The following is a 14,152-nucleotide window of genomic DNA, read 5'->3' on the forward strand; positions in this document are numbered from 1 at the left end:
ACGTTTCCTTACCTTGCTCCAAGTCCTGTTGGCCGTACCAGGCTTCCTCTTCCTCGCTTTGAAACTCTTCCATCCTGTCGGCGCTCAGCATTAGCTCTCCTACTCCGGAAACATCCAAAACAGAGCAGTAAAGCAGAGAGAGGCTGAGCTCTCAAAGAGGATACTGCAGAGAGAGATATACAATCAAGGGTAAGAAAACACCGGCGCTGGGGGAGGGGGAGCAGAGGAGATCTTCTCCCAAAGACCCAAGCTGACGAAGGCAGGATCCAGTCGCCAGGCTTTAGGGCTGGGAATCGGCCAGTAGGTCTGATCCTGCACAGACGTAAGGTTGGGACAATGGCTTTGCAGATGTGCTATTGTGATCAGTGCTGCTGCTGCTGCAGTGGTACCAGGCATCGAGCTCTCTCTCTCTCTCCCTCTATCTCTGCATCACCTTCCTTCCTTCCTTCTCTCTCCATCAGCCCTTTGGCGAGGGAGCGAAAGAGCGAGAGCAGAGAAGACGTGGCGTACGAATCTCCCCGGCCTTTTTTCTTGTCCTCCACGCCAAAAATCTTGCTTTCTGGCTGGGGGAGGAGGGATTATTAAGTCTTTGTTACGGACGGGAACCAGAACCTGAAGACTGCAATTTGCAAAGGCTCTCTTACTTGCGCCGACTTCGCTGGGTGATGATGCACAAAAGAAAGAGCAACCTTCCGATGCAGCCAGTTCCTATTCATGCAGCTCGGTGGAGACCTCTAGCATGGAACTGCTGCAAAAAAAATTCCATGCAAAAGACATGGGCGCGGGAGGAGGGGAGGAGGGAGAGCGAGAGCAGACCTTTTCCTTTTCCTATTTTTTACCCGCCCCATCCTTCTCATCAGAGGAATTCCAGATGCATTTTAGCTGCTAGGCGGATTTGAGGCTTGCATTCCTCCAGGATGTAGAGAGCTAGGGGCGGAGTCGTGGAGAGTGCCAGTCAAAAAGCAAAACAAAACCCAAATCTGTGAGTCTGCACATAAGTGGGAGGTCCTTTTTACTACGGCAGCCTGCACAGCTTTTCCTTTGCGCGCTGGAGATGTGTGTGTTGGGTAAGAGCCAGCGATGAATGTTTTCACGACAGCTTATGCTGGCATTATTCTTTGCCATTGTTCCTTTGGAAAATCCTTGCTCTCGATGCAATAAACGAACAATCCGACTTGGGGGGGGATCTGATTGCATGTCTCTTATTAAAATAGATGGGAGTGGCAGGATTGTTCCGTGCAATTGGAGGTGACAAATAGACTTCCTAGTGGAGGACAGCGTAGGAAAGCTTGGAACAGGGGTAGGCATCTATTTGGCGGAGGGTTGCTGATGATTCCATATCAACTACTGGCAAAATAACTTAATTTGATGAGCCAGCCTTCCCCAGGGTTTAATTCAGAATCTAGTTTTCTTTAATGAAAAAATAGTGTCCTTGAGCATGCGCTGAGTATCTTTTCTCGATCAGCCCTCACCTGCGAAACAAAATTTAAAAAAATCCTTCCGGTAGCACCTTAGAGACCAACTAAGTTTGTCATTGGTATGAGCTTTTGTGTGGTAAACCTGTTGACCACACCTATCAGCCAATCACCCATTCCCACCACCCTTCTGAGTAATACCCCTCCCCACCCTCTCACGATATACAAGGGCCTGGTGACTTCTGTTTCAGTGTATCTGAAGAAGTGTGCATGCACACGAAAGCTCATACCAATGACAAACTTAGTTGGTCTCTAAGGTGCTACTGGAAGAAATTTTTTTAATTTTGTTTTGACTACGTCAGACCAACACGGCTACCTACCTGTAACTAGCCCTCACCTGCGTTAGGAGAAAGCTCACCTGGTTCCTCTTAGAAATCAAGCATTAGCTATAGGCCCAATTCTGCAAATAACTTGATGGAGTTGTTGACCTAATGTGCGGCAACTGTAAAAAAAAGACACAAAAAAACCCACCTCATGTGAGGGATTATTAGGAAAAGGAATTAAAAATGAAATTGCTAATATGCCGTTATACAAATCTGGCTGCACTTGGAATACTGTAGTTGCCATACCCCAAGAAGGATATTTTTTTTGATATCCTGCAAAAGAAGTTCCAAAAAGGGCAACCGAAAAGATCGAGTGGTTGGAGTAATTCCCCAATGGGGGAAAAATCAATATGCTAAGCTTTTTTAGTTTAGAAAAAAGGCACATAAGTAGATGAAATGACAGATATGTACAAAATTATATATTGTGTGAAGAAAGTGGATAAAACTTTCTCCCTTGCTCATAAAACAAGAATCAGGGCCCAACCAATTAACCTGAATTTTGGAAGATTCAGAAAGACAAAATGAAATACTTCTTCATAAGGTGCCTGGTTAAACTATGGAATTATCTACGACAAGATGACTTACAAATGATTTTAGACTGATTCATGGGTGACAAGGTTATCAGTGGCTACCAGCCTTTATACAGTATACTGCCTCTAGTATCAGAGGCAGTGTGATTCTGAATATACGTTGTTGGGCATTACAAGTGGTAAGAGTACTGTTGCCCTCATTGGCATCTGGTTGACCACTGTGAGAACGAGATGCTGGGATAGATGGGCCTCTGCTTTGATTTAGCAGGACTCTTCATTTACATATGAGCCTTCAATCAATATTGATAACATATTAGTGGTGGGTGATACAGAAGGAAGAAGGAAAGATGAATGCTGGAAACTGAATAAAGTAGAAATTAAGAAGGATGTGTGTGAAAATATATATCTTGTCAATTTTTACTATGGCAAAAGAAGAGTAGCTACCACACTTGGTTTATACACAAAGTCATTAATGAGGACAATTCAAATTCCCTCACCAGCCACATTTATACTTTAAGGTAGGAAAAGAGCAGAAGGAACTATTTTAAAGGTCTGGACGTATTCTGAAGCAAACCGTGGCAATTGACTTGGGTAGCAAATTTGGGACAGTGTGCTAATCATCTCTTAAACAGTTCCTTATATTTGTATAGCTATATTTAAAAAGTATTCTTATATGTATGACCATACCTTTATGTTCCATAAAATAACCCAAGGCCCTGAAATTTATCTGAAGTGTGCAAAGGGTTTGGACAGCTCTCCAGTGTCAGACAAGTGCCTTCCCTAAATTCCCAGCCATATTTGGATATGCCAGAATTTGAACCTCATATTTTTTGCATGCATAGTATGCTTTGTGCGCACAGTGTTAAAAATATGGATGTGTACTTTTTGCCTATGTTGCCAGAACATAGGATAGGTGGGTACAATTTTATACATACCAAAATCTCTCGGGCCAATCTTGCCATTTAAAGTTTAGAAGGGAGTGGAGGATGGACCAGATGAATTAATAGTGGGAGATAAATATGTGGAAGATAAATAGGTTGAACAAGTGGGGAAAGGGTGAATGCATATACCGGTACAGTATATGGGGCTATTCTGTGCAAAGGACCAAAAAGCCAGTCATGAAATACTTTGGGATAGTAATTAAGAACAGGCATAGGCAACCTTGGCTTTCCAGACGTTTTGGAACTACAACTCCCATGATCCCTGACCACTGGCCTGTTAGCTAGGGATCATGGGAGTTGTAGTTCCAAAACATCTGGAGAGCCAAGGTTGCCTATGCCTGATTAAGAAGATGATGTACTGTAGGGCTCCAATCTTATACACATTTAAGGGGAGGATGCCCTCCTCAACACAGTATGAAAACATATAGAACTAAACTGCAAGGCGGTATAAGGGAGGGGGGAACATGGGGTGTGCATGAGGCAGGAGCGCGGGAAATTGTGGAGGCTGCAATGAGAAGCAGGCGGGGCGAGGGAGCTGGGCAGAGGTCTGCGCTTCAGGCAGAATTGGAGAAAAACCGAGAGCATATGTTTTTTAGTGTGGAGCCGTGCGAAGAAGGCGTCACCACAACTGAGCAGAAAGGCCTTTTTGCCCAAGAAGATGGAGGGATGCATGATGCGCGCGTGCCTAAGGACCAGAGAGGCGATGCTGATGGAAGAGAGGGAGGCGGGCTTAGCGTGGCTTTTTTCCCCGATGAGGGAAAGGGGCGGCTGCTGCCGGGGACGGAGGGAGGCGCGAGGAGGAGCCGCCTCTCTCTGACGAGAGAAGGCGGGATCAGGACCAGCAACAGCATCAGCTGCTGCGCGGCTCCCTTTGACAGGGAGGGAGGGAGTAGCAGCCTCCGCCGTAGGGAAGCAGGTGAGCGAAGCCGCCGGGATGGAGCCCGCAGCGCCGAGGAGAGGAAGAGGTGGAGAAGGAGAGGAGGGCTGTTAGCGGTGACGAGCGACGAGGGAGGAGGAGGCTCGATCTGGCCCGCCGCAGGGAGTGAGCAGGTAGCGGACCCGGATCCGGGCGCCGCGAGAGGATGGGCAACGCCGACTCCAAGCTCAACTTCAGGAAGGCGGTGATCCAGCTCACCACCAAGACGCAGGTGAGGCGGGGGGGGGGGAAGCGCACCTGAGCAGGGCCGGCCTGCGAGGGAGGGAGAGAAGAAGCACCCCTTAAATTAAAGGCATCGGCGGCGAGGCTGGCTCACTCCTCAGGTAGGCGAGGAGGAGAGGCGTGCAGGGGGCTTGAAGGAAAGGCCTTTCGAGGTGGTTGGTTGGTTGGGGGGATGGGGTTTTGATGGGCAAAGGGTCTCCTTCCTGGACAGGGACATTGATCCAAGGAGAAGCCGTGGGGCTGGGGTTTGACAGAGGATCCAAAAGGGAAGCTTCTGATGTTGGAAGATCCACCCCCCCATTTTCTCCCTCTGGGGGGCGTTGACAAGCGAGTCTGGGGTAAGCCCACCATCGTGGGGATCTAGGTGGGAATAGACCTTGTGAGATGCATACAGGCACCTGAAAAGTACTGGGTTTGCAAGCTCTCTGCAAAGTGGGTCTTAAGTCAGTTTATCTTCACAGACATTGCTGTGCTGCAAACCATTTGCTTGCTGCCATGCCTTTATTTGTATTGCCCCCCCCCTCTTATCGGTGTGCTATTTCCACAACCCACAGGATTAAACTTGGCCTCTCACATACGCAAGGCAGCCAAGTAAAACCTGCGGTGCCCACAGCTCCATATGTTCTTGAATAGAGGCTGACAGAGGTGGGCTGCCTCAAGGATTTGGGCCTAACAGTCGGAGAAGGCCTCACTGGAGCAGAAGGCCTGAGGAGAATACTGTAGTTGGATGCATAGGAGAAAGTTGGAAGGGTGCAGACTAGTAATATGATGTGGTCAGGCCAGATGGTAGACGCTCTCCCCAATCACAGTTTGTGGTAAAGGAATCACAACTGGAGTAAAAAAATGAGCATGATTAGGATCGAGGCTGTTTGCAAAATGCTGAATTGTTTTGTTGACCTATATGCATCTATTTCATAGCATCGGGTAACTGAATAAATCATTTGGATACACACATCCTTGATGCATAACTTTCTTTTACCCTTTCAGGGAAGCTTGGGGAATTAGTGGTTAAACAGCATATGGTGTTCGGCTAATCGGGTTATGCCTTTTGTTTGCTTGCCCTTAAATTTTAAGTCAGGTGCATGGGTACAAAAAAAATGCTGTTACGGAGAGAAGAGGTAATGAACTGCTAGCCTGCAGGCAAATAGTTGAGTGAGTACTGGAAAGTGCAGCAGCTGTCGCAACTTTAGAAACATCGCATGAACCAGACAGGTTGGACTATGTGAGGTGGTGCTTATTGACAGGGAGACAGGAAGGGCCTTGAGATCTTTTATTTGTACTTGAAGGGTGAAAGTTACAGCTAGTGAAAGAGTCTCAACAAATATATTCAGCAAAATTCTTCTCTTTACCCTGCTTGTTGCATAGTGGCCAAAATGCAACAGCTGGTGAATTTTTGCCATCTCCAGCAAAAAAGCATAGGACTCTAGTAACCATGGTTAGAGACAGGTACAGTGTGAGAATGCAGAGGCTGTAAAAAAAACACACCCACCTCCTTCAGTTGGCATATAACAATGCTGCTTAGGATTGTCAGTGTAAGTATCCTAGTGCTTGGGCCTGCAGATATGTAAAAGTAAGAGATATTTTGAAGCTCTGGTGACATGGATTTTCCAGACTTATTTTGATTTGCTGCAATGTGGCAGTGGAAGGCCTGCTTGGAGCAGAATCATGGTGACATTTTTGCTGTATGGAGTTTATGATAAAAGGAGGGACAAATAGACCTTCAGAGCAGGCGTTATATGTTCAGATCTCATGATATGAGGAAAAAGTTAACTTTCTTTTCTTGTTGGTTCCTTTTCTACAGGTACCAACAAAGGAGAAAAGAATGCTAATAAGGGCACCCATTAGGGATCATGAGAGTCCCACATTCCTTGTCCCATCACCAAATAATTTGATTTGTACCTGCAGGTGCAGTATGCATGTCTAGGCTTTCTTGTGCCTAGTCCCACACTCCTTGTCCCATCACTAAATAATAATTAGATTTGTAAAATCCGTAAGCCAGCTTGAGGTTAGGACAAATATTTTGAAAGATAATGGGAAAATATAAATCAACATTTTAGGTTTAATAGAATATTATGTACCTTTTTTTTCTTTTAGTGCTAATGTGGTGTTCTGCATTACTGTATGTATGTCCTTCAATTGGGTAAAGGAAAAATTAAAAACTCATGTGTATGTATAAAGAGACTATAACATTTGCAATTTTTGACACCTACACTTAGAAATAAGCTTGATTAAATTCAATGAGTCTTACAACCATAAGTATAAAAAGTCTCATTGGGTTTCACAGTCCGAGCATAGTGCTATGGTAGTACACAGTAAGGAAATAGGAGTCTTCTTTTTTTTTTTTTGGTTTGCTGACTTTACAAGTTCATTCCTTTTATAAAAGTGAACGGTTGGTGTTCCTAGCTTGGTTTGTTTAAAGCCTCTATAGCAGTACTGGGGAGATTATGCCATGAGGAAAGGTGGGCGGAGGAGATGGAACACCCATATTTACATACTTGAGAAGGGCACTACAGTACATGCAGGTGCAGTATGTATGACTAGGCCTTCTTGTGGCTAGTCACCAAAATATCTGTGTAAGATATAGCACTGCCTTATCAGCCACATTCTGTATGTAGCATTTTGCTGCTGCTGTTTATTACATCATTATAAGAAAAAGTAGGTCCTTCATATCAGTCAGGGATAGGTGAATTGAAGTTTGATGCTGTTGCTTTTGACTGTTTTGTCAAAATGAAAACTATACCATTCATACTGTTGTACAGACTGACAAAAAATGATCATAAATACATGTACTCACAACACACCCTTTTGTAACCTAATAAATCCTACTATTTCAAATTTCTTTTTGTGAATGTCAGGCTGCAGATCTGAACCAACTGGACTTAGTGCACATGAGTGGTTTCTGTTGTCTGTGTTTTCTAATTCTAATTAGATAATTTTCAGAAAGCCTGAATAGTGACCAAGTATGAAAGGCTATGTGCGTCTGTAACTTGGGGGCTGGTGTTTTTACTATGTTAATGTAATTAAGTACAAATTGCAAATACGGTAAGCAGTGCTATCTTTTCTATAGTCCCTTTGGTGAAAATACGCTGCCTGCCATTGCATTCTGTCAGTGTTGGTGGATTGCTTTTTATATTGCAACTGGAATGCTTGCTCCAGAGAAAATGATAGATTTATTTTTTAATCGCATGCCTTCCTTCTTCCTACTGTCTCCTTTACTGATGGGTAGGAATAGCAAATATAGAGGCATTCATTTTAGGCATTTGAACTCAGCAAGACAACTCCCTTAGACACGAGAAGCAAAAGTTACCGGTATTTGGGCAGCTATGGTCAAACTAGGCTTTCTTGCTTGACAACATTAAGTACAATTCAGCAGGCTAATTTGTATACCTGTCTTACCTTGCAGGTGTATGCATAGGATCTCCTTTCCCTTTTATACATCTCTAGGTTGTTTCCCCTCATAAAGGGCTCTGGACCAGGGTGGATAAAAATCAATGATTTTTTTAAAAAAATAAAAAAAATCGGATTTTTTTGATTTAAATCAGATTTTTTTGATTTAAATCGATTTTTTTGATTTAAATTGGATTTTTTTAATAAAATGCTTTTTGAGGAAAACATATTACCATCCAAAGGTTATTCCATCATGAAATAAAGATTAGTTTTTTAATTTTGTAGTATAAGGTTGTATATGTTTAATTTTGGGGGTAAATAAATTCCATTAATCCATTCACAATGTCATGCTCTTCCAGAGGTTTTTGTAAGATTATTGGGCAGTTTCTCTGCCTACAAGATATTATCACAGATGCTTGGTTTACTTTTGCAGTTCTCAAAACTGAATTTGACTCAACAGAGATCACATGCCTCTTCTTCACAGCAAAAATGTTATAACATGAACAGAGTTGAGAAAAAGACCTTAATCCTATTGTTCTACAAACCTATGAATACAGAAGCAACCCCTTCAGTGCTAAGTTTCAGGAAGTTCAGTGAATAGAATAGAAACAATATTTTTCTGATTGTTTGGAGTGGACAGTATTTAAGTTTTTCATGTGTAGGCTGGGCTGACAGTCTAAGTTTCTTAAAATATATATATTTTGTTTTTGTTTAGCCAAATTAGTTAACAAACATGGATGTTTGTTTAAGCAAATAACATTTGCTGAAATGTTATTGTTTCAGTTGAATAAATCTATTTAAATTGTTATTATTAAGGTAATGATTATTTTTCTCCTTCCTAAGTACAACAGTAAAGTTGTCCAAATATGAATGATTAACCTATTAAACTGGGGATAAAAAAACTAATATGAAAAGTTGTTATTCTAGAAATCTTCATCTACTTGCATATTAAAGTTATACCAGCAAGAATTAGTCTTTATGATTTAAATCAACTATGATTTAAATCAAGCCTTACTGACTAGTGATTTAAATCGTGATTTAAATCGTGATTTAAATCAGTTTGATTTAAATCAAATCCACCCTGCTCTGGACGGTTACAAAGCATCTTATTATTGCACCAAACTTATAAGTAGGCTAGGAGACGGTGATTTTATCAAGACCACCAGCTTCAGCAAGGATTTGAACCCAGATTTCCCATACAAGTCCAAAATTCTGCATTGCACTATCTTTATTAAGTTACCATTATTTGAAAATCTAGCTAATGCTGATTTGGAAGTGTGTTGTTGCCTTTTCCTGTTTCAAAGAGTAGCACTATTCTCTTGTTTCTGCAGATGTATCCTGTTTCCTCAGGAATCTTGTGCAGAGCTGTTGATTCTCTGTAAATTATCAGGTCCACTGGAATTTAAGTAGCTCCTTTCATTTCTCTCAAGTTAAAGCAAAACTGTTAAGACAGAACTAAAATGCACACCACACCACTTGATACACACATTCACTTTCCCTGGATTAAATCTCTTGCTTTATTTTATAGCAATTACCGGTACTTTAAACCTCAGCTATGTTTCCTGGCTCTAACCCCTTTCCTCAAATACTCAACTAAGGCGGCAATCATGTACCTGCTTACTTGGATATAAGTTCCCTTGAACTCAGTGGGCCTGCCTTACTCAATGGCTCTTACTTACAAATAGATATTTAAATCATTACACTGTAAGATAATAGTTACTTTTGATAATGAGCTCACTTATAATACCCTTGGTCCTCTTAGGCTTTGCAGACATATCACAGCATGCCCGTAGCAAGTGGTTATGTTGTGTTCAGATATCTTTGTCTGCAGTGCCTTTTTATTTCAAGATACATTTTAATTCTAATGGAAGTGGTAGAAACTTTTTGGCACATCAAGGATGGCACAGCTGAACATAGGTCTGGTAGCAGCTTAAGGTAATTTCGTTGGTCTCTGAAGCTTATTTTGGAGGTGACCTAAAAGCATAGTTCTCAAGTATGTTCTCCCCTGCCTCCAACTTGTCCAATGTTTTGTACAAAGAGTATTGGATCAAACATACTCATGATATTGTTGAAACAGTTTACTATAATAAATAGTCCAAATATTTATGCCTGGGGAAAGATTCTGTAATGCAAAAACTTGCTGTTTTTTTTCAGCCAGGAAACTATTCAGTGTAAGGTAGAACACCTGCCTTTTCTGCTGAAGTGGCCCCTTCCCCTGGCGGTCATCTGACCAGGACATTCTGCCTAATTCCCCGAACGATATCCAGTATTTCCGGAAATACTGCATTCCAGTGAAACAGAGGATAGATCTGGAATCAAACTGTTTTGTTTTTTTTAAAGTTTTATGTTCTATACTTTTATTTTACATTATTTACAAATGTAACATTCAATATGGTTTTTATATATACTACAGCGATCCTTACATTTTCGTGGTTCTTAGTGGGGGAGGGGAAAATAAAAGGAAATTAATATGTGGTGGGATAAATAGGTGCACAGCACTGAATTCTCTCCACCCTCCTCATGTAAATCAACACTCTTCCAGTGCACAACCTTCTCAGCAGAGTCCCTGGTGAATCATTGCCTTGAGAGCATATAATACTGTACTTCCTTCTCTGGCTTCCTCATGACCATCTGGCTAGATAACTTTGCAGAGGATTATTATTATTATTTTGAGGGGTGGGGGTTCATTTAACACAATTTAATGGCTGGAAAGTACCGTATATATCAGCTAATAGCAAGGGGTCTGTGCTCGTATTAACCCCCCCCCCAATCCAACATGGATAGATCACAACCTCCCTTGAAAATACTGCTTGGGGTGCATACACAAAATGGCCACCCTTTCATACAAAGTGGCTGTTCTGAGAGTTGGGAAGGGGATTTTGTAGGGTGTGGGACGGACATCATCCTAAGGCTGTGAGAGAGGACACTATTGAGGGGGTGGAGCTTAGGGAAGCGGCAAGGCTGACACTTCTTTGATGAGTGCTGTGTCTACTATTCTAATACACTAGATTTGATATTCCTTCCATTAAGTTTTGCATTCTTCTTGCCTTTTCATATCCAGCATCCAGCATCAAGTCACATTTGTAATCCATCTGCATTGCGGGTGATTTGCTCATTAGTTTTTCCCAGGGCCATGTTGAAAAGAGTGTGGTAACTTGAATATTTGTCAAGGTAATGGATGTATTTGAGTTGCATAATACACTGCACCCCAGTTATACCAATCCTATTTATTCTGGGTAGTTGTTACTATAATAATAATAATAATAATAATAATAATTTATTATTTATACTCCGCCCATCTGGCCAGGTCTCCCCCGCCACTCTGGGCGGCTTCCAACATACATCAAGTCAGGGGCCACTTCTTTTCCTAAATACTCGGTTATATCATTCTGAATGTCAGTGTAAATGCATTTTACACCTGTGCACACAATCCACTAAAATTCCTGATTCTCAGTAGTTCAGTGCCATGAATATGCTTTCCTGCCAAATTTATTTCTGATTGTTCACTCTGTTTTCCTCTTTCCTCACTGAGAAGGAGCTGAATGCAGACTTGCTGTGTTGCCCATTGGTTAACATGCAAATACTTTCTGCATTAAGGCAATCACCTGTGATTACCGTAAGTGCCTACTTTTAGAGCAGTGGTTCCCAACAGGTGGTCCGGGGACCCCCAGGGGTCCGCGAGCTATGCCAGAGGGGTCCGCAAGATGCTATTAGAATAAAAAATATATTAAATATATTTCGTATGACAACAGATTTTTTGTTTTGGCCGCTTCCTGCATGAGCAGAGTCTAGCGCAAAACTAGAATTAGATAGAGGCAGTAGTTCTGCTGTATGCCGTTAGGCGGCGCTTTACAAACACTACTGTTTTGCAAAGAGGCAGCGCACGCATTCTACTAACGCTCACCTCCCCAAGATGCTTTGCGTGCGTCGGCTTCATTTGTGCGCTACTGCACAGGTACCCTGTCTTCTCCATTCCCCTCCCTCCTCCCTGGCGCGCGCTGCCTCTTTGCAAAACAGTAGTGTTTGTAAACAAAGCGTTGTTTTTCGCGGAAGCTACAGTTCGCGTAGTTAAAAATGGACCGTTGGTTAAAAAGTGGTTCGTTAAAACGACAAAGGCCTACAGATGAAGAGGAAGAACTGTAAAAAAACGTATAAATATAAAATATAAAAAGACTCTTAATTTGGCTCTCACTTTTTAATTTCAGGATTAGGAATTAATGGGGGTCCTTGTCACAATAGCGGCTCAATGAGGGGTCCTCGAGAAAATTTTGTTGGGAACCCCTGTTTTAGAGAATGCAAAGGGGCTCATTTTATGGATGTTAAGGATGGTGACAGGGAGGTAGTTAACATTAGTACGGTATCTCATGGGAATATATAACCACTACAGAACAAACCTGCTCTACCAGTTTATGCTTTGCTTACCTGCTTCAGCTTTCTGGTCTTTGTGTTTTAGTGACACATCACCTATCGATATCTCGGGTGGTACTCCTTCATCACAGCCAGTTATTAATCAGACATGACAAAGTTTCTCACTGTCACTTGCTTTTTAAACTGTTCTTTAACAATATTGGCATTGGATGCCTTTATCTGCTGTAAAGCCAGGAAATTGGAAGCCAGGAAATTGTCTTTGTTTAAACAAGCAGTCATCTTTCCTCTCCTCACCCTTTCCAAACACAATTTGAAATTGCCGAATGCCCTGAATAACTTGCTATTAGGCAAGAACTGCTGTTTGCTTTTGGAGCTTTTACTAGGTCAGTCACACAAGATCAAGATAGAACATTCGTTCTACTTGATGTCTTGACTTGTCCTGCTGAGTAGTATTCAGTGAGTCTGTAATGACTGAAATTTATTTCCTTTATTAGGAGAGAAAACCTTCTTCACTTGGTATACTTAGAGTGACTGTTTGTGTTGGCAAAATAATCAAGTATGCTCAGTATGACTTTTGTGGTTGCCTGTATCATAAACTATATGCATGTAGATGTGCACCCATGTCCAGAACGCTGTGTGTTACTCTGCCTTTGTATATAGCTCTGTTCCCATACATGCATTGGTTTCTATTAAAGTAAGTGTCTCTCAAAGCGTCTGTCTTGAAAGCTGCAACGAACGAACAGGAGATGTTGGTGTAGCTTCATAGGGACCTGCCGATTCTCACCACAGCTTCTTGCCCCTTCCCATTGGCCCTAAGTCCTTGCCCTTTTGCTCCCAGCTTCTCTACATCATTTCCCTTCAGTTTTTCTACCCTACTTGTGTCTCTCCAAGATCCTCTATTATTTTATTAATAATGCATTTACATTTGTCCAACTGATCAGTAGTATTGGGTTGATTTGGTTGGATGGCTTTGGATGTTCCTTGGTCATGGACTTCATTCAAATCTCTGCTTGATAAAGTGATCACATCAAGTATTCAACCAGTAACTCAAAAACCATTGTAGGTTATAATTGTGTTGTGGTGTTTTTAACCTACTCTCTGCTTTCTGATCAGCCTTCTGTGGCTCTTAGCTTTCCCAAAAGTCATTCCCATTTCCAGGTTTTGTACGTTTTCATTAAAGACCACCTGACTACTCCCACCTGCCTTCCCAGGTTGTGCTGCTGCATTGGGCAAGAAAACCCCTTTCTATAGGAGTTATGTCAACTGGCACTGGGCTAGTGCTTAGCAGTCATTTCTGATAAATTATTTTTGAATAAGCATGGGTTTGTATTGAATGTCTTTTTTATTGGTCCGCTTTTGCTTACTGATGTGCTATGATTATACTGATGGATGTGTTTTTGGATCTTTATTGTTGTGGGCTGCTTTGCCCTCAACCTTGCTGTTGGAAAAAGCAGCATAAAAATACTGAATCAATTCAATCCTTTGATATTTGTGTCTCTTCAGCCTGTAGAAGCAACAGATGATGCGTTCTGGGACCAGTTCTGGGCAGATACGGCTACTTCAGTCCAAGATGTTTTTGCTCTTGTTCCTGCTGCAGAAATCAGAGCTGTGAGGGAAGAATCTCCTTCAAATTTGGCTACTTTGTGTTATAAGGTAAAATGCATTCTTCTTCCTGTATTGCCCCCACTGTGAAATTCAGTTATACAAACATTAGCTCATTCAAAGGGGAGCATTTGGCCAAAGGTAAATCAATTCAGAATGAGATGTCCTTCACTCTTAAGTAGAGACCACTGTTCACGTGGAATGCACGTGGAATGTGTCCAGGGCAGCTGTCTATCAGCTCCATCTGGTACGCAGGATGAGACCCTACCTGCCCGCGGACTGTCTCGCCAGAGAAGTGCATGCTCTAGTTATCTCTCGCTTGGACTACTGCAATGCGCTCTATGTGGGGCTACCTTTGAAGGTGACC

The 14,152-nt window shown here is 42.2% G+C and overlaps 2 protein-coding genes across 2 annotated transcripts in view; one reads left to right on the top strand and one right to left on the bottom strand.

Annotated features, from left to right (window-relative positions):
• Positions 1–927, bottom strand: part of CDR2L (cerebellar degeneration related protein 2 like) — a 31,930-nt gene extending 31,003 nt beyond the window's left edge. The window contains exon 1 of the mRNA XM_035104418.2: positions 13–927. Within this exon, the coding sequence (XP_034960309.1) occupies positions 13–91 (79 nt within the window). The 5' untranslated portion in view covers positions 92–927. The remainder of the gene's footprint in view (positions 1–12) is intronic.
• A 3,235-nt stretch (positions 928–4,162) lies between these two features.
• HID1 (HID1 domain containing) overlaps positions 4,163–14,152 on the top strand; it is a 45,532-nt gene continuing 35,542 nt past the window's right edge. Inside the window, exons 1-2 of the mRNA XM_035104414.2 lie at positions 4,163–4,417; positions 13,687–13,836. Of these exons, the coding sequence (XP_034960305.1) occupies positions 4,352–4,417; positions 13,687–13,836 (216 nt within the window). The 5' untranslated portion in view covers positions 4,163–4,351. The remainder of the gene's footprint in view (positions 4,418–13,686; positions 13,837–14,152) is intronic.

The sequence above is a fragment of the Zootoca vivipara genome, chromosome 2 (genome assembly GCF_963506605.1).
Source record: "Zootoca vivipara chromosome 2, rZooViv1.1, whole genome shotgun sequence".
NCBI lineage: Eukaryota > Metazoa > Chordata > Lepidosauria > Squamata > Lacertidae > Zootoca > Zootoca vivipara.